The sequence below is a fragment of the Camarhynchus parvulus genome, chromosome 24 (genome assembly GCF_901933205.1).
Source record: "Camarhynchus parvulus chromosome 24, STF_HiC, whole genome shotgun sequence".
NCBI classification, from domain to species: domain Eukaryota; kingdom Metazoa; phylum Chordata; class Aves; order Passeriformes; family Thraupidae; genus Camarhynchus; species Camarhynchus parvulus.
The window spans coordinates 7,159,216-7,178,990 of NC_044594.1; the positions used below are offsets into that span (position 1 = coordinate 7,159,216).

The window sequence follows — 19,775 nt, forward strand, 5'->3', positions numbered from 1 at the left end:
AATTAGCGGGCACTGTAATTACAACTATCAGGAGCAGATAAGACAAGTTAAATACCAGCTACCTAGGGAGAAATTATTATGCCAGCCAGGAGGATCCAAATGCCAGAATCCATGGCTGTAATTTCCCTGAGTCGCCAATTACAGCTCCGCCACGCAGCGAGCTCTACCTTGGAAACGGCAGGTATATATTTAGCTGCTCCAGAAAAGTTTTTGGATAGAAGAGAGGGGGGGAAGGAAGGGGCAGCAATGGAGCAAGTCCTCACTAATCTGCTCTGCGCTAATCCCCACGCTTTTAGCATTTGCACACAAAGAGCAGTGACTCTCTTCCTGATCCCCAGCAAGGATTTAACAGCAGAGCTGCGGATGCATTAACGCTTCTTTTCTCTGCCAGGTCCGTGGCTGCTGTTGCAGGGCGACAGGTGAGTGTCACAACCCCCATTAACAGGTAGGTACACGGAATATCAGCGGTTTGACTGAAAAAGAGGCAAAAAAAATGTGATTTCCTGACTTCCCAGACCTATGCCTGGAGACTGTGGTCCTGCCTCCTGTTCCTGCTGGTTGTATTTTACTGAGGTCTTGTTGCGTGCTGGAAAATAGACTGCGGTAGGTTATTACACCAAAAGAAAAAAAAAGAAGAATCAAAGCAGCATTGTCAGAAATAATTAAAACCATAATTGCAAAAATAAATGGAAGAACAGCATCTCATGATGTTTTATTCGGGCTTTTTATTTTTAATTGGAATTGTTCTCACACTAGGTAATTGACAGAATATAGCCAGGCACGGACTCTTGGATGTGAATGAGCAAAGCTAGCCTGACTTCTTGGTCTCCTCCATGGACAGGGAGTAGGAGAGGCCACGGGTTCACCAGAAGCAGACAAGCCCAGGGGATTTGACTTGAAAATTTGCCCTTATATACAGAGATAAAGCAGCTCTGTATTATTTAGTTTGGAAAAAAGCCTAGTTGCACCTGCCTTAGCATCACCTATGAGTACCCACTCCTCTAATCATCAGTGATAAACCAGTCCTCTTGGGTCATTTTACAGATGGGGAAACTGAGGCTGAGAGCAACAGAGGGGCCTCCTTAAGTCCCGGTGTCCCTGCAGTGACAGCCACGGAGAAAACTCAGCACACCCCATCTCCCAGCTAATCCCTCTAACCTCTAAAATACACTTCTCCTTTAAAAAAAACCCAACAATATTTCTTAAATACAGATAAAACTATAAAGCCTTGAAATTTTGAGCAGCTGGTGGTTGATGTCTTTATGAACTGTACTGATGGCTGCTGTAAAGGTCGGTTTGCTGGCGGCACAGCAGGACAATCCCATTTCCATCCCCATTTTAACACCGTGGGAATATTTGCCACAGCTTCCCCTCTGGCTCATGGAGATGCTTCCACCACTGATGCAGCTGGGATAAAACCCAACCAGAGTCTCCAGGCAGGATCAACCCATGGGGATTGGCCAACCATGACCTGCCAGTGATGCCCCCACAGCAACACTAGGACGTGCTGCATGTGGAGAATGCCAAGACTCAATGGCATTCTTCACAAAAGAAGGAACTTAATCCTTGTTTCCACATCAAATCCCAGCTGTGAGATTAAAAAGTGACCATCTCCAACAGCGATAAAACCCAACCAAAGTCTCCAGGCAGGATCAATCCATTGGGATTTGGCCAACCATGACCTGCCAGTGATGCCCCCACAGCAACCCTAGGATGTGTATCCAACAAGCAACATGTGCAGAAAACCAAGACTCAACGGCATTCTTCCCAAAAGAAGGAACTTAATCCTTGTTTCCACACAAAATCCCAGCTGTGAGATTAAAAAGTGACCATCTCCACCATCCCTGGTGGTTCCCAGTGTGCTCCTTGCTCTGTTTCGTGTCCCACATTGGTGGGTAACATCAGTTACTCCTGCCATCTCAATGCCCAAGTTTTGTGTTCCTGAGTCAGGGAAGAGGCAGTTTGGTTTGATTCTTAACAGTACACAGAGAATTTCCATACCGCCTTTAGTTCTTAGGAGAGGAAAGGTGCCTGAGTATTATGGGAATTGTTTGTTCTTACAATAAAAAGGAGTGAATTACCAACAATCTCTGCTTAAAACGGAAATTATTTGTTGCTGATCTAAGATGACCTGTGAGTTGCCTGTAGATGGAGCCTGAGTTTCTGCAAGGATTATGCTGAGCCTCCCTCGGAAAAAGGGTGGAGAGCTGGAAATGGAAGCGCCCAAAATCCAATAGAGGAAACCCACAAGCAGCCTGAAAAGCCTCCAGGTTTCCTCCACCACTTTCATGCAGATCTGCTCGCTCTCCCAGCTCCTTTCTGCAATGCAAGGGGTGGTTAAAGGGCTGATCTCGGAAAGCAAAGAGCTTCCACCAACCCTGCAGGAGCCAGGGAGATCTGCAGGCTCTGCCCATCCCACAACCAGGATGAGGGAGAGGACCTGGCCATCCAGACCTAGCAGGACTGGGGCTAATTCTGCAAGAGCTACACACTGGAATTTCAGCTCTCACTTTTTCCAAGCCCAACTCCTTGGTCTGAGCCCAGGAAAAGGGCCATTTGCAGGGAGGACAGCAGAGGACACCACCACCACCTCCTCCTGTGGGTGCACAGGAGAAAACACCATTTAGCAATGACAGCACTCACTGGGAAAGACTTCCCAGGGCAATTTTCCCTGCCTGGCTCTTCATAGGAAAACACAGCTTGCAAATAAACATCAGCCCCATCCTCAAGATGCTCCACCTTTGTCCTCCTGCCTTCAACCCCCCACAGACGCCACCTCTTTGGCTCACTGTGTGCAATTCCCTGCCCATCATCTCCAGATCCCAAGGGAAGATGGAAAACTGCTTGGCACCCTGAGGGGCAGCAGCAGGGAAACAGGGAGAGGAGGGAAGGGAAGGACCACTGGGAAACAGCAGTGCAAGAAAAGAAGGAGCAGACTGGGAGCAAATGGGAGCTGGAGGCAGAAATCTGCCTGCAGCAGGGGAAAGCTGGACTTCAGGAGGAGAAGGGAGGGGGTAAGAGCATGGACAAGATGCACTGGAGAGCCTGGGTAGGAGCAGATGCCAAGGGGGAAAATGGATAAACCCAGGTGCTTTTGGGGCAGAGGCTTCCCCTTAGTGTCAGCACTTGGGGGATGCAGAGTTTCTTATGGGAAGGCTAAAACCTCCCACCAGGGCTGCTTCACAAACATCCCCTCCTGCAAGCAGCGCAGAAAAGGGGACAGAAGCTTAGACATAAAAAAAAAAAAAAAAATAAAAAAGGAGATCCAAGTCAGCCCTCTGCTGGCAGCAGGCTCGGCTGGACGTGCAGGCTCTCCCCGGGGAGCAGGCACAGGCACCCACCCTGCTCTGAGCAGCACCAGCATCACCTCCGAGAGCCCCAGAGCCACACTTCATTGCAGAGACAAGTTCCAACAGCGAGGAAAAGAGCACCAGGGCCAAAGGCACCTCTCTGGGGGACTGTCCTTCTTTAAACAGCTCAGGTTAATCATCATTGCAGTTCAATTAGGAGGAGCACAAGGAGACAGCCCTCTGCTCCCCAGCTGTGCCACAGCCCCCAGGAACACGGGGTGATGACAGCAAGCGCGTCCCAGCGGGCAGGAAAAGGGACAGCATCCCAAAGTCTGGCACTGAGCGTGGGGGGAAGAGGGCAGACAGGCAACCAACGCCAACACGGAACCCACAGAGCCTCAGCCAGAGCCTGATTCCCAAAAACCACCAAACACTTCCCCTACAAAGCCCACGTCAGGCACGGAAACCTGCCCAGGTGAGCACAGCTCCCTCTGCCCAAAGCAGCAGCAGCTCCTCAGCCCTCCGCCGGCTCGGCTGCTCACGGAGAGCGTGCCAGGCTCTGCTTGTGCCATCCCCGTGCCTGGCTCTGCTTGTGCCATCCCCGTGCCTGGCTCTGGGAGAGCAGCTGCTCTCTGCTGCAGAGACCCTGTTCCTCCGGGTCTCAGCGAGCCTCGGGTGAGGGGCACACGCTGCTCGCTGGTGCAGGCAAAGCAGACAAACTCCTCCGGGCTCTCTTGCTCCACGCTCACGTCCCACCACCCCCGAGCTCCTTCCCCCAGTCCCGCAGCTCCCGGATTAACCGGCTCGGGTCCTCCCGGGGCTGCCTGAAGCACACACAGCACGACCCAAAGCCTCACTGCCCTCCAAAAAACAAAGGCTGGGCTGCTCCTCTGGCCGCGGTGCCTGTGGAGAGCTGCTGTGCTACCTGGGCACAGCCCCGCGTACACCTGTAACTCATTCAGGGAGTGAAAGGGATGCTCGGCTGGGCTGTGCGGCACGGGAGTGACCCATCTGCATATCAGCCGCCTGTGTTTCTCCTACAGCAAACAACGCACGGGAAAGCATCCATCAGAATTCATAAGATGCACCCCTGGAGTAAAAGATTGATTTGATATTAACGGATTCGTGCAGAGACTATAAAGCGATCGAGGAAAACACTGACACCTCGGAGGCATCGCAGCCCTGGACAGCCGCTGGCAGTGCAGGCTGGCACCGGTGCCAGGAGCACGGACCCCCCTGCCCTCGCACGCAGGCACAACTTTGGGGTTTTCGGGCAGCACTAACTCACTGTCTGCCACCTAAACCCCTGGGTCGCCTCCTCGTCTGGCAGCCGCAGCCCCCCAGGAGCTGCAGCCCGAAAAGCACCGAACGCATCCGTCCCTCCAAAACCGCTCGCACGGGGTGACCCCACCACGGCGGGGACAGGCTGCCACCCGGAGTGTCCCCTGCCACCACGGGGACCAGCCCCTGGGACACGCGCAAAGTCTCCAGCTGGTCCCAGGACCCTCCGGCGGGCACGGAGCATCCCCCAAAAGCCGCAAGCAGCACCCCCCGACCCCCCAAGCCCCCGCGCAGCTGCTCCTACCTGAGCGTGGCGCTCTCCCCTTGCCGCACTGTCACGTTGTCCATGGCTTTGGGGAAGGTGGCATCTCCGCTGCGCACGGGCACTCCTGCGGGCACAAGGAAGAGCAGCCTGAGACAGAGGACGACCAGGCACCTCCAGGGCAGGGCCAAGCACCCACCGACCCCCATCCTGGGCAGCGGGGACTTTTCCAACAGGCAAAAAACACACCCGACAAGGCGAAAAGGGGGAAGGGGTGGGTGGAGAGGAGGGATGGGGGGGAGCAAAACCACCGGGGCGAGCGCTGCGGAGCTCCACGGAGATCAGGAGAGCCCCCGGCAAGGCTGGCTGCGAGCGCTGAGCCTGCCGAGCGGCATCGGAGGGAGTCCCGCTGTCCTCGGGCGAGGGAGGAGGACGGGAGGGCCGGGGGGAGGAGGAGGAAGAGGAGGAGAGAAGGTGCGGAGCACGAGATGAAGGTCACAGATGTGCGGCTGCTGGAGACGCTACTTTCAGCTGCAGCTGGGCAGGCGCTGCGGAGATCTGGCATCAAAAGTTTATAACCCACGGAGGAAACGTGAGTGTCTGTGAAAGGAAGGGGAGGGCGGCATCGGCACCGGGGGGACACAGCGGGCCGGGGCTGGGCTGTTCTCCGGCTCTTGAGCTTTTGTTTAAATCACAGAGAGAAAGGAGAATTTAAAAAAAAAATTAAAAATATTTTAAAAACCCGAATAAATCTCCCCAAAATCCCGGTTCTGTCGCAAGATCGAAACTTCCCCGCGGAGGTGCAGGCGATGTCGGCGGTGCTGCTGGGCTGTGTCCAGAGGGTCTCGGAGCCCTCGCGGGGCCGGTGGCTGCTCGGGCTGCGGCTCAGGCGCGCAGCGGGGCGGGGGGGACGCGGGGGGGCGGCGGCGACAGCAGCACCCCGGCCCCGGCCGGCAGCATCCCCGGGGTTGTCATGGCAGCGGCTCCAGCGCTGCCCGGCGCCTCGGCTCCCGCACGGCCCGAGCCCCGCACACGGACGGGCGGGCGGGCGGCAGCGGGGCGGGATGCGCAGGAGGACACGCACATTAACCCCCGCCGCGCCGCGCTCCCGCACGGGGAGCGGGGATGCCGCCAGCCGAGGGACCCCCAACCCTTCACCCGCTTCAGCCCTGCTGCAGACGGGGCTTTTCTCGCGCCACACAGCCCCGAGTTTGCCCTCAAGAGCAGCAGGTTGCCCAAATCCTCGCCCACCACAGCATCTTTCCCTGCCTCCACCTGTTGATGCATATCCCTGTGGGGACTGGCTCCAGTTCTCTCTCCCTGTGAGAAATAGGGTCCTGTCCCCACGTCCTTGCCCCATGGGATGATGTGGAGACAGCTCCAGAGCATCTCCTGTCCTATCCCTGCTCCCTGACACTGAGATCCTTGAATTCGGAAGCCCAAGGGCTTTCCACCCTGCCACTCACAACAGAGCATCAACAGTAAATTTCAACAAATTTCCTCCCTTTGGAGACACCCACAGACCACCATTTATCTCCTCAAAGAGCAGCTGAAGGCACCAAGACCTTGGTGACCATCCAGACACACCTGTGTGTGCCCACAGAAGAAAACTAACCCTGTCCTGCCAGTGTCCCTCATGCAGTTCCTGAGCCCAAACTAGGCTGGACCTTGGCTTGGTGCCTTCCTCCAAAGGACACCTGCCTCCTCTGCTGATGTATCCCAGGGAACCTGCCCCTTGCAGGGGCTGGAGGAGGGAAACAACCACCAGCAAGGGAGTTTTGGCTAACTCAGGACCCCAACCTCATTCAGAGATCCAAACACAGCTGCAGGCTGATTCCCAGTTGTTAGAACTGATAAAGGGGTTTTGCAAGGGATTTTCAGTGATCCCAAGCCAAATTTCCAGCAGAGTAGGGTCTTTGTACGTGGCAGTGGGACTCAGTGACCCTAAACAGCCACCAGCCACAGGCTGGCACTGCAGAGATGTGTGGTGGCACCCAGCATTGGAGGGATGCTCGCTGCAGCCTGGATAAATAGGGCAGCCTGGGAGCCCAGGGAAACACGGGGAAAAGCAGGGCTGAGTTTTCCATCAGAAAGCTCTTCAGCTGCTGAAAAGTTGCCTTAACCCTGAATGTGCAGGTTGGCTGCTCCCATGCCAGGGATTCTTTGGGGGGAGGATAGGAGAGGAAGGACACTCCACTCCTTCCTGAGCTGCTCCACTCTGGCACAGAGGAGCTGTTTCTGCTGGAAGGGAGGGAGCAGCAGGAGCCAGCACAAACCCATGGCAGCCCCCAGCACTGAGACCACAGGCACTGCTGAGCCTCACCCAGCAGCAGGATTAGCTCCAGGGGACAGGGATGCTGCAGGGACCACAAGCTCTGCTGGGTAAAATGGTGTTTACCCCTTAGGATAGAAGCTGTAGAGAGTGTGTAGCACAAAGCCTGCCAGAGCCAGAGCAATCCAGGAGAGGGAAGATTTATAGGGGAAAAAGCCTGTCTGCCTCACAAAGAGACTCTGAGGAGGCTGGAGAGCCATGGATCCAGGAATGGAGGCAATGGAATAAATGGACAGACAGACAGACAGAACTAAACTGCCTGCTAAGGGGATATGGGTAAGGGGATATGGGGGATCCGGGAGGGGACAGAGAGAGGGCTGGGAAATGAATGTGATCCATATTTAAGTAACTGGGTAGGGACCCAACAGCCTGGAATGGCTGTGCAGGAGACTGCAGGAGACATGGCTCAACTATACTCATCCCAGAGGCCACAGTGGGCACCCAGGGAACCAGAGCAGCCTCTCCTGGTTTGGCACTCTGGGCCACCCCATCACAAATACCTTCCAGTCCCACTGCTGGGGTTGATGGTACCTCCCCAGTGACTGCACTGCCATCGAATGAAGGGAGCGAGATGGGACGCGGGAGAGAAAAGGGCGAGGGGAAAAAACTTGATATCCAGGAGGCTGGAAAATCTGCATGAAGCACAAAGTCAGCAGACACAGAGGCAGAGGCACTTTTTGCACCGAGACAGTTGCAGACCTGAGGTTGCACAGGGTGGCTTCAGTTCAGGTCTGTGGCTAAAAATATCTCCCGGCTGAGAGGGACTCAAGGCTGGCCCAGGCCCTGGGGGCACCAGGCATATGGCAGCGGTGGATCCTGCTCCTCACGGTGACGTTAACAAGCCCTGACCTTCTCTCATCATCCCAGAGGCTCAGGAAGAAACTGAGCCGGCAAGGACGAGTCCCTGCACCTCCCTGGCTGTCGCCTCCCAGCCCACTGTCAATCTCAGCTGTTATTAGTGGTGCAGTTTTGCCTCCCTCTCCCTCCGAGATTTCTCCCTCGTTGCTCTAATCAGGAGCTTGCAAATGTCAGGAGTACAGGCCTGGAAGTAATTAGTGAGGGACCAGAGCCTGGGGGCTGTGAGGGAGATCAGCCACTGCACTGCTCCAGTATCATACTGGGAATCAGCCTGCAGCCACTGGGAGCCATGGATGGCCATGATGGGTTTCATTCCCCAGCCTTCATTCCCCAATCCCAGATGATTTCCCTTTTCTGCACGCAGCTCAGGGCACACTGAAATGCTCACTGTGCAGCAGGGAGTGAGTCCAGCTCCCTCGGGATCAGTGCAGTGGAGGGAGGGAGTGACTGCAGCACCACTGGGACACTGCACATTGGCCAGCAAGCGCCATCCCCTCCTTTGGGACACTCCCTCTCCAAAGAGATCCAAGGACCATTTCTCACTCCTTTTAAACCTGCCTGGGTAGGGGAATGCTAGGAAACATGGACACAGCTGTACCACAGAGATGTGCTTCACCCTAGGACAGCAGCTTTTCCCTCAGTGTGCACAACAAACCATGCGCTTGTCACAGTCCTCAGCAGGCAAAGCAAATTACATCTTAAGGCAAAGATAATGGGAAAGAAATTTCTTTTTTTTTTCTATTTTTTCCCTTTCTCTGAGATGAACTTGGCTGCCTCTCAGCCATTCACCCTTGTTCAAAGGGGTTCATGGGGTTAATTAACCCGTTGTTCAAGGGGTTAATGCTGCACCCAGGAAAGCAAAACCCCGGCAGAGCTGTAGGGAAGAGCAGCCCTTGGAGTCCTTGTGCTTGTTTAATCAAAGAGTAATCTTTGCTCCCAGGGATTCACCCTCCAGCACCGGTGGAAGTGGAAGTTCTCCAGATCTCCCTCTGGAAAACCCAGACAAGATTTTCAACAACAACAGCTCCTCTCTGGTCCCCAGCCGGCAGACAGCCACGGGCACTTTTCTTTTCACAAAATTTGGCTCTTTTAAGGCATCTCTTTCCTGGGGCACGGGGTATTTCTAATCCTGAGCATCTCGGCCACCCTACCTGGCCAAGACATATGTGACACCTCCATGGTGAATGTGGAGCTGTGTCTCGGTACCCTGCACCCTCCAGATGGTGTCTGGGCTCAAGGCTATAAGGTTTTTAACTAATTTCTTTCCACACTATTATCCCCTCCTCCCTCTCCTCCCACCTCCTCTTTCTCTCCCTCCTTCTCTCCATCTGTCTCTACCCCTTTTCTTCTCCACCTTTCTCTTGCACACTTGCAGCTGCTAATTTTTCCCCAGCATATTTGGCAATCCATCCTGACACCTCTTCCCCCACACCCCACAAAGCCCCGCTTTGTGCTTTTTCCCATTTGCTGCCGAATATTCTCATTTCTTCACCCAAAAGAGACGGCACGAGCACAGGCAGGAGGAATAAACACCCTCCCTGTAGGAGTGATGGGGGGTAGCACGGTCGGGACGGACGGAGACAAGAGATCTCTGAAACCAGGTCTGGGAACTTGGAGTTTATTGCAAAGGGCCTGGGTGCAGGGCCCTGCTGGGAGCTGCCAGCCACAGCTCAGAGCAGGCCTGAGAGAAGAGAGGGGGAGAGAGGGTGAGAGGGTAAGAGAGAAAAGGGGTAAGAAAGAGGTTCCCATTACAATACAATAAATCATCTTCTGTGTGGAATATTCTGATTCTCACTGACCAATCTAGTACAAGATACAAATCCTACAGCATTTCTATACAGCCTATTAGAATCATTACATTACCATCCTGTGTTACATTTTAAACCCTAAAAACTCCTCTTTGGGCCCCTTCTGCCAAGCTGTAGGGTCTGCTCTGAGCCTTGGGCCTGTCTGCAAGCAGAGGGTGTTGTTCCATCAAAAGGGGATCACCTTCAGCCAGCCACACCATTGTTTTCCAGTTGTTCAGTAACTGAGGCATCTCAAAGCTTGCTTTCATTTCAATCTCGCTTATAGTTTCTATATTCTCAAAATCTTTTGCCAGACAATCATATTTATAAAACTCTCCTGTTTCATCTTCCCCAACACCTCCCCATGCAGGGAGAATCACATCTCACTGTCCTGGGACAAAACTGAGCACCCACCAGTTTTTGGAAGGGGCACAAAGCAAAGCACCAGCCCTTTCCCAGGTGGAAAGCCTTGGGAATGGCATCCACAGCTGCACTGACCACTGCCAGGCCACTGCCACACACACACACTCCCCCTCTCTCACCTCAGCCTCTTCCCAGCAGAATTTATTTATCCCACTTAATTTTTCCAGTTGTTTTATCTTGTTTTATCTTCAGACTAAATCAGGCTCTCTCTGCAAACGGAACTTTTATTTTCCATGCTGTTACATTTAATGCGTTTTATCGCACGAATTCAGCAAAAGAAAAAAAAAAATAAATTAAACGACCTGCTGAGGTAATTGTGGGGAAAAAAAATGCGACTTGTTTTTCACATTGATCGTGGTGCTTGAGCTCCAAGGGCAGAAAATCCAGACTGGAGGCTCAGGCTCCTCATTTACAACTGGCTCATGGCAGGCTGAGCAGCCAGGTAGACCCTCCAACACCATCCTCGTGCCCTAAATTCACACACAAATCCTTCCCTCTTCCACAAAATCCCCCCAAGGCCACACAGACCCAGCCTGGAGTCAGGATTACAGTGTGGGAAGGCAGGTCGTGGTTGAGCAGGACCCCCAGCAATCCCCGAGGATTTTAATGGGATTACTCCACACTTAATGCTCAGCTGCAATCCCCGGCTGAACCCCGGCATATGGCATGTTTAAAGAGTGTGTAAACCTGACAAATGAAATCCAAAACGGAGGCAGCTCCACAGACACCCACCTGGAGCAGTTAAAGCAGCCTCCTCTTTACACCAAATATTAAAGGAATAAAAACCACCAGGTCTGAGAACACCCAGTGCTGCTCAAGCAAAGCTCAGAGGGGCTGGGACACCCAGGGGCAGCAGAACCATCACAACATCACCCTAAAAGCTTGAAAAACACAGATTTAATTTTCCTGCAGCATTTCTGACAACCATCCAGCATGTCTTAGGGTTTTTTTAATTTTTTTTCCTAAGGAAAGCAAAATGTTAAGATTTTCTCTTCGATGCCAAGATTTTTTTTGTTGCCATTTCTGATGGTATTTAGTGCATTTGGGCAAATTTTCAACTCCTGTGCAGTCCCTTTCCCTGAAAATCCAACTTTAGAGGGAAGGGATGGTGGGGGGGGGCATTACAGACATGTGACATTTTGCTTCGTTGCCAAAACATTTCCATATCAAAGCAGCCAAAGTTCAGGCTGCCCTATCAAGGACATTGTCTTGGAAAAAAAAAAAACCAAACCAAACAGCACAACAAAAACCTCATCACAGTGCACAGTCTCTGCCAAAGGAGCCCTGTCCCAAAAATTTCCCACATCCCTGGGAAGCAGACAGTGAGAGGACAAGGGGGAATGACTGTGACCTGATAGAGGGCAGGTTTAAATTGGATATTAGGAAGGGTGAGATAAATTGGATATTAAGATGTGAGGCTGAGAGGTACTGGTCATTTCCAATGAAGATGTGGGTGTCCTATAAGGGACCTTGTAGGATATCCAGTCCCACCCCTGCCATGGGCAAGCACACTTTCCCCTATTCCAGGGTGCCCCAAGCCCTGTCCAATCTGGCCTTGGACACCTCCAGGGATGGGGCAGCCACAGCTTCTTAGGGCAGTCTGTGTTTAACAGGTTTTTCTTGGGGCAGTTTGTGTTTAACACGTTTTTTCCATCATTAATACCTAATGACCCCTCCTTAGGAGAAGGTGTGAAGGCACAATCACATTCCCAAATTGGTCCAGGAGTAGGAGAAACACCAGAAAAAGGGCTCTGGAGCACAGATGCTGAGCCTGGGCATGAAATATGTATTTGAACCCTATCAGCCACTACAGACTGGAAATGGAAATCAGGATCTGGGATCCACCCCTGCATCTACCACAGTCTCACCCTGGCCATGGATGCGCAGGGAACCCTCAGCTTCCCCCACGTGCTGACTGGAGCAGGAATGCTTCTCCCCTCTCCTGGGAACATTACAAGGCTCATTTCATAGGCACTCACAAAGTGCTCTGTGAGCTCTGTGCTGAACTAATAAAAGAACAAATAAATAGATATCACATCGCCCTGTTTATCCTGTTTCTAAACACGAAGCCATCGCGTAGCCTCGGGGCTTATTTACAGAATACAGAGATGCAGGGATGATCAGAGAGCAGCTGTGCCACCTACACTCCGTGCTGGAAGAGGGAAACACCATGCTCTGGGCTGTCCTGGGAGGCTCCAAACAGCACAGGTGAGGGAAAGGAAAATCCTGTCTTAACATCCTTTTCAGTGTGTGCTGCTCTTTTTCACACCTGGATGGCACCAGAACCTCTCAGGATATCCAGTCCTACCCCTGCCACGGGCAGGGACACCTTCCCCTATCCCAGGGTGCCTCAAGCCCCATCCAGCCTGGCCTTGGACACCTCCAGGGATGGGGCAGGCACCGCCTCTTGGAGAAGTCCGTGTTTAACAGGTTTTTCCACCATTAGTCCCCCCCCAGCAAATCCATCCTCGTGTGATGCACAGGTGAGGGACTGCACACCTGGAGCTCTGCTCAGACTCAGGGTTTGCTCGTCCAAACCAAACCTTTGATATCAGCAGAGCAGCCAAACCAGCAAGATTTCAAGATAAAGAGAAAAACATGCCTGACTGATTCCATAGAGATAAACTGGGCCTTGAAAACTTGTATTCCCCTGAAGGAATGGCTTGTGCCCTGCAGCCCTGAAGGGCAGCACTTGTGTTCCTCTGCCCACCATGTACCCTCATCCCCTCCAACATGTCCTCACAACTTGGGCAGGACGATCCCAAATGTCCCCAGGGCTCTCACCACCACCCAGGACAGCCCTGCCCTGCCACTCGTATTTGTATGTTGTAATGCTGCCCAGAGCAGCTGTGCTGCCCCATTCCTGAGGTGCTCCAGGCCAGCTTGGACAGGCTTTGGAGCACCCTGGGACAGTGGATGGTGTCCCTGCCCATGGCACGGGTGGGACTGTATTACCTTGAGATCCCTTCCAACCCAAACCATTCTGGGATTTTCACACCTGCACACACACCTGCTCTCCAACCAACAGCACAAACCAGCCTCCAGAACATCTCACTGCTGGGGCAGCTCCTGGGAGCTCTCAGATCCTGCCTGTGCTGCTGCTGGAAGGGGCAGAGGAGGGCTGGGAGCTGCAGGGAGCTGGGGGGGATCTCTGCAGAACTGGGGAGGAAATTTCCCTGCTCCCACTCCTCACCCTCCACACTCCCCTTGTCTCCAGGTGCTGCTGGGCAGGTTTGGCAGGCGTGTTATGCAGGTAAAGGTCTGAACACTTGTTCTCAGCCTGTCTGAACTACCTGGGCTGCTCATGCTGCAGGTCCCAGGAGAAATAAAAATTCTCAGTATTTTCAGTCTTCCCCTCTGTGGCCAGTGCAGGTGATGTTTTTTCAACTTTGAAATTCCTGCTTCTAAGGGCTGAAGTGAGGGGGAGAAAACCATTAGGTGAGGGAAGGCTCTTGGTTCCTGCAGGCTTTGGAAAACTTCCCTGGGAGTTCGATGGGAGCTGTGGGTAAATGCTGGTGCAGGTCTCTGCTCTCAGAGGCAGCAGAGCTGCTCCCTGCATCTCTCACTGCTGATTTATTCCCAGTGGTATCGGGCACAATGAGATAAATATGCAAGTGGCACAGCCGGGGTGTGGATGGGAACATCTCCATCTTCCTAGGTCAGCTTTAATTCATCTGTTTCAGTCAGCCTGGCCTCAGCCATTCACTTCTGACTCCAACCCAATTCTCTTCAAAACCCAGCTCTGCCTGGATGCTGGGATTAAAATCTAGGTTTGCAGCAAACAAAACTAAGAGTGTTTTATGAGGAAGAATAACCTTGGGGGAGGGTTTGACTGTGGTTTCAAAGGCTGAGCAAGGTTTCTGTGCACAGCTCTGACTGAGTTCTGCTTGCTGTCAGCAATCCCTGCTATCTCCAGGCTGCTGACAACCCGACAACCCCCGATACCACAGGAAGGAAACAACCTGCAAGCTGCAAAGCCACCATCCCATTTTGCAGAGAGAATGACAAGGTAGGAAAAGACAAAGGAACGCAAATATCTCTGTGGAAATAAGAGAGCTGCCCACAGCTAACCTGGAAGCCCCTCCAAAGCATTGCTCCCCATGGACACATGGCTTGGGGCAGCCTAGGTTGTCACCAGGATCTGCTGCTCCACAAACAACCAACCCTGAGGCTCCTTCTTCCTTAAAACCCCTTTAACCCCACAAATTCAAACAAGAACACAGCGCTTCAAAACCACAACTGTTCCCAAAACAACAGGCACTGGGTCCCAATTGATCTTCCCAAGCTGGACAAAGTGGTGGTGTTCACAGGGGTCCCAGGTTGAGGGAAGAGATGAGAATGTTGACTCCATGTTTCAGAAGGCTTGATTTATTATTTTATGATATTTATTATATTAAAACTATACTAAAAGAATAGAAGAAAGGATTTCATCACAAGGCTAGCTAAGAATAGAAAAGGAATGATAACAAAGGCTTGTGACTGACCGAGACAGTCTGGACAGCTGGACTGTGATTGGCCATTAATTAGAAACAACCACATGAGACCAATCACAGATGCACCTGTTGCATTCCACAGCAGCAGATAACCATTGTTTACATTTTGTTCCTCAAGCCTCTCAGCTTCTCAGGAGAAAAAAATCCTAAGGAAAGGATTTTTCAGAAAATATCATGGCTACAGGACAAGGGGGTGCAGGAGACCAGGGTGAGCCTGCCCTGGGCTGTTCACACCCAGGGAAGAGCATGGGAGAGCAGGATGAGCCAGAGAGCTCCATCCCTGCATCTCCTCTGGCTCCTCATTATTAAAGCCGGCATTTGTCATGTTAAGCAGCTGCTCTAGCATAAAGCAAAACTGTCAAGAAAAATACGAGTGTTGCAGATGGGAGGCATTTTCTTCCTAACTGCTTTATTTTTATTTATTTGTGGTTTTGGGTTGGTTTTTTTTCCCTTCCCACCTCCTTCACCTTTTACAACTACCCCTGCTATTGCAGCTGGCTCTGTGAGCCACCATCCTGATAAGCAGCCGCTCGCTCGCTTCTTCTGGTCCTCGCAGGCTCTTCTATTCATTGTTGTTTCTCTGTCGCTACAAATTGGCACTTCTAAAGAGATTTCCAGGCCAAGTATTAACCCCCTCTGGAGCCCAGGCACATAAACACACACGTTATTTGTCAAACGAGAGGAAGGCAGTGGAGCTGCAGGGAAATTTAAGTGACTTGTCTGAAAGAGCAGCGAGGAGCAAAGGCGGAGGAGCTGACAGACGTTTCTTACTGCCAGGAGCTGCTCCCTTCCTTGCAGCCCTGTCTGCAGCCAAACCCTTGAAATCCTCCCTCTGCCCCATAAATCAGCAAACCCCACTCCCTTTCTGAACTAGAAACAGGACCCAAGAGTCCTGACATCACACAGCACAAAATCAGGTTTCCTCTCATTGCAAATTCCGGTCGAAACTCCTTTTAGAAAAAAGTTTTATAGAGGTTTTTATTTATTGTCAACTCCTGGATGATAAAATGAGGCCGCTACAAGCCCTATTTATTTCCCACCCTCGCAGGAAACGGAGGGGCTGAGATGTGAAACAAATCCAGGGCTCCAGCACTGACCCTGGGCTCGTGCTGGTTCACAGAGCGCTGGGTGATTATTTTATAATAGCTGATAGCATCTGTGATTTAATGCAGCTGTTAGAAATTAGCAAGGACTCCATCGAAAGCGTCCCAGTCACTCACGATAACAGGCTAATAAATCATTCCCCCAGTGCTCCGTGGCATTTATGGTTCTATTTTAGAGATGCAAAGTATAGATCCGGCTGCTCTCCTGGATTTATTTTTATTTATACTTTTAATAATGCAATTAAATAAATAAATTTAGGATGTTGTGACTCTGTTGCCAAAAATGGCACCGATGAGAACTTCCCCTGCATGACTTCCCTTCGTTATTTTCTCCCCACTAGCCAATTAAAGGGAAAACAAATGGCTCCAGAGCCGCTCCAAGTATTGTTTCCAAGTGCACAGGGTGAAAAATCTCACACCACAGAAATCCAGGGGAGGCAAGAAGGGAGATGGGGGAGGAGAAGGAAAAGCTGGGCTGGCTGTTAGTCTCCTCTCCATCCAGATTTCCTCCTATCACACCTCAATCCTGAACACCTAGAGGCCACATTTCATGGATACCTACAGGAACGCGCTCACAGCTGCCCAGTCTTCAATCAGCCAGCAAACCCAGCTTTATTATTTCTTTCTGGGGTGATAATCTGGAGCATCCCTTATGCTCCTAAGCAAGCAGAACAGCAGCAGATTCCCTGCAACTGCCTACTGCAGTCTGGGTGCTTAAAAACCTTCCCTGGGATGGGATGCCTGACCCTAGAGCAGGAGGAGCTGTCCCCAGGCCAGCCTGGCTCTGCACTGAGCCACTTCACAATGGAGCACACCCTGCCCTGGCTGCACCCTGTTGGAACTCAGCACATCCCTCTGGGTGTCCAGAGCTGCCAGGACCCCTGCCAGGGGGCTCAGAGACCCTGGCACACAGCCCAGAGCACCTGTGGGTTTGATTATGAGCCATGGAGCAAATTACCAGCTTTGTATGAAGACCTGAAAGCCACAGAAGTTTAAGCAGTGTAACAATAAAATTATCACTAGGTGAAAAAGTAGATGTTGGGGTTTTTCAAATAAGGGTTTTCGGGGACAAGAGGGAGGGACTTGGGCATGTCTAGCCTTTCTTCTTCTCTACCTCCATCTTCTGCTGTGATGTTGACACTTTTCGATTGGTTTAGAGTAGAAGCTCACTGTCTAACATAGGTGATGGGTATTGGAAAGTAATTGTAAACATGTTATACGTAATTTTTAGTATAAAGAGATAACACTGCCCCAGGGGCAGTCAGGGCACCTGGAACTGTCCTGCTGGATGGACCTCGGCAGAGCAGGAGAAAAATTTTTATAGATAAGAAACAATAAACAATCTTGAGACCGAGAACTGAAGAGCTCCGACTCATTCTTCGAACGTGCAGGGGGAAAACAGAGACTGCTCACGTGTCCAGGAGCTGCAATAAACTGCAACCTCCCAAGAGCACCCTTCCAATCAAGCCCAAGGGAATTGCATTTGCTGCTGGGGATGGTGTGTCTGGTTCAGCCATCCTGCTCCCCAGGGAACGGCCAAGGCAGGTGGCAGAACCCCCACCCAGAGGGAGCTCATTGCTCTGAGGTGAGCCCCAAATCCTCCCTCCTCCCTTTGTTTGCACCTTGCAGCAGCACAATTTGGGACACTCTTGTGTCCCAAATGGCTCCATAAACTTCACAAAGAGTGCACCAAGGAGCAAAGCAGCCATCACTCTGCTCTCCATCCCCTGGGATCCTCCTGCCTCTGCCTTGGTACACTCATTTTTCCACCTGTCAGAAACCAACACGCACCAGCCTTCAAATGTCTCACGGATGGGGCTGGAGCAGAGCAGAGCCAAGTGGGGTCTTTAGAATTGGGAATTCAAATTCAGAATTGGGAGGCAAACCCTGCCCTTCCCAAGGCTTGCATGCCGAGGAGAGGTCATGGTGCATCTCTCCTGCTCTTCCCCCTAAATGAACTCCCTGAATGCAGCATGTCCCAGAATCCAACACACCACCCATGCACAGCTTCAGGGTCACAGCTCCTTTCAAAGGGCTTCTCTGACAGGGTTCACCAGGCTGGCTTTGCTCAGCCACTTCAGAGAGAGAGGGAAAACCTTGAGAGCAGAATTGGGACTGGAAGTGCCTTCACTGATCCCAAGGGAGGCTCATGTGGGCTCACATTTGGAGCTCCTGTGGAGGGTTTTTTCTTCCATTCCCTAAAATGAGCTTTGTCATGTATTCCCTCACACAGCCAGTGAGCCTGACAACACACAGACATCCTTGGTGCTTTTCAAGGTCAGCTTCACCCCTGGGAGGTTTCCATCACTTGGAGACCTGATCCATCCTGAGTCCTGTGTGGAGAGCCCTGAGCCAAGGTGGGGAGCAAGCACCCCAGTGCCTCTCCTCAACATTACCAGCCTCCTCGCTCTCATGCCTTAAATCCCACCAAAATATTAAAATAAAGCTGTTCTTTCTCCTTCATCTGAGAGTATTTTCACTTAATAAGGAGAAGGAACCAATTTATTTCTCAGTCACGCACTAAACTCTGGTGTTAGCAAGTTTAGAGTAAGGCAACACCCAATAGTCTGCACAGACTTCACTGGAGCTGAAGCAGATCTCTGTTGGGTCCATTTAAAATGCTCTAAGCATTTCCATCATATCCTTACTTTTAAGTAGAGTTACAGTCAGAAAAATTACTCTGCATACATGACCCCAGAGGTTTCATATTTCTTCTCCTGCGGTGACAGTTCCCAACCAGATCTGCTTAATTTACAAGTTGGGAGATAGGGTTGCTTTCCCCTCCTCCTTAAAACTGCCAGCCCTGCAAATTCCTCTGGAATGGAAATAATTGCCTCCCCTCACCAGTTCTGCCATTGGAGTGCAGGATATTCAGCCCTGGGCATGGCTCCCGAGTGGATGGGACAGGGAATCCCATCCCAGTCCCCATCCTGGCTCTTGCTGACCATAACCAACCCAGAAACTCAGAGAACATGAGGATCCCAGCATTAAGATGCTGAAGATGGAGATCTTTGGAGCTGCAGAAAACCTCCTCCATGCCTGGCTGTGAGGTCTCCTTTTAATTATAGAAACTGATTTTTTTTGCAATTACCATTTAATATAATGCAATCTCTCATTAAAGGAGAGAGTTCAACCGCTCTGATCTTTTCCCATTTAATAAAGACAGCAGGAGAAGGCTCTGGGAATTGGCACCACCCACCAGACTGGCATCCCCAGCTCGGGAGCGCCGGCGCAGGCGGGTCAGCCAGGAGAGCTGTTCCTGCCCAATTCCCAGCTCCCTGCAGAGTCAAAACAAGCAGAGCTGCTCCCCAGAGCAGGGAGATCAGAGGTGTTCTGAGGAGGAAAGGGCAGGGAGCGCTCAGCCTGGGAGCTCCAAGGGGCTCTGAGCTCCTTCTCTTTGCTCTCCCTGTAAGTTTTTTGGGTTCGCACATCTCCCATGGATGGAGGAGCTACAAGTCTATCAGCCCATCTGGGATTTTTCCTGCCCTTCCTGACAGCCTGCTGCCATCCTCAGAGTTCAGCAACATCCCCAGTCTGACACTGAAGCTCCCCAGGTGTCCCTCCCAGCCCATGAAGTGTTTTGATCCTGCAAAACCCCATTAATGCCTCTCCAAAAGAGTCAGCCCTAGACAGGCATTCCCATGGGTCCAGCCAGGGCACATCCCACACCCAGCATCCAAAGGCAAAGTCCTGTTGCCTTCTTCAGAAGGCATTTGGTACAATTATTCCCTTCTTTACCCCAAATCCTCCTTTAGCATGCAAGAAAACGAAGCAGCCTTTATCTCCACAGAAAGAAGAGGGTTTCAGAAAGCACTTGTAGCAAGACTTTAACAATAAAAATTCTAATTAAATTTTTACATGTTTAAATACATTTGTCATGTATTTTCATTAATAGCATTGCGTGCTGTCTTTAATTTGATTATCTCCTCACCCTGTGCAAATAACC

At 51.7% G+C, this 19,775-nt stretch overlaps 1 protein-coding gene across 1 annotated transcript in view; it reads right to left on the minus strand.

Annotated features, from left to right (window-relative positions):
- Positions 1 to 19,775, minus strand: part of LOC115913109 (opioid-binding protein/cell adhesion molecule homolog) — a 305,933-nt gene that overhangs the window by 104,660 nt on the left and 181,498 nt on the right. Inside the window, 1 exon segment of the mRNA XM_030964997.1 lies at positions 4,876 to 4,960. Within this exon segment, the coding sequence (XP_030820857.1) occupies positions 4,876 to 4,960 (85 nt within the window).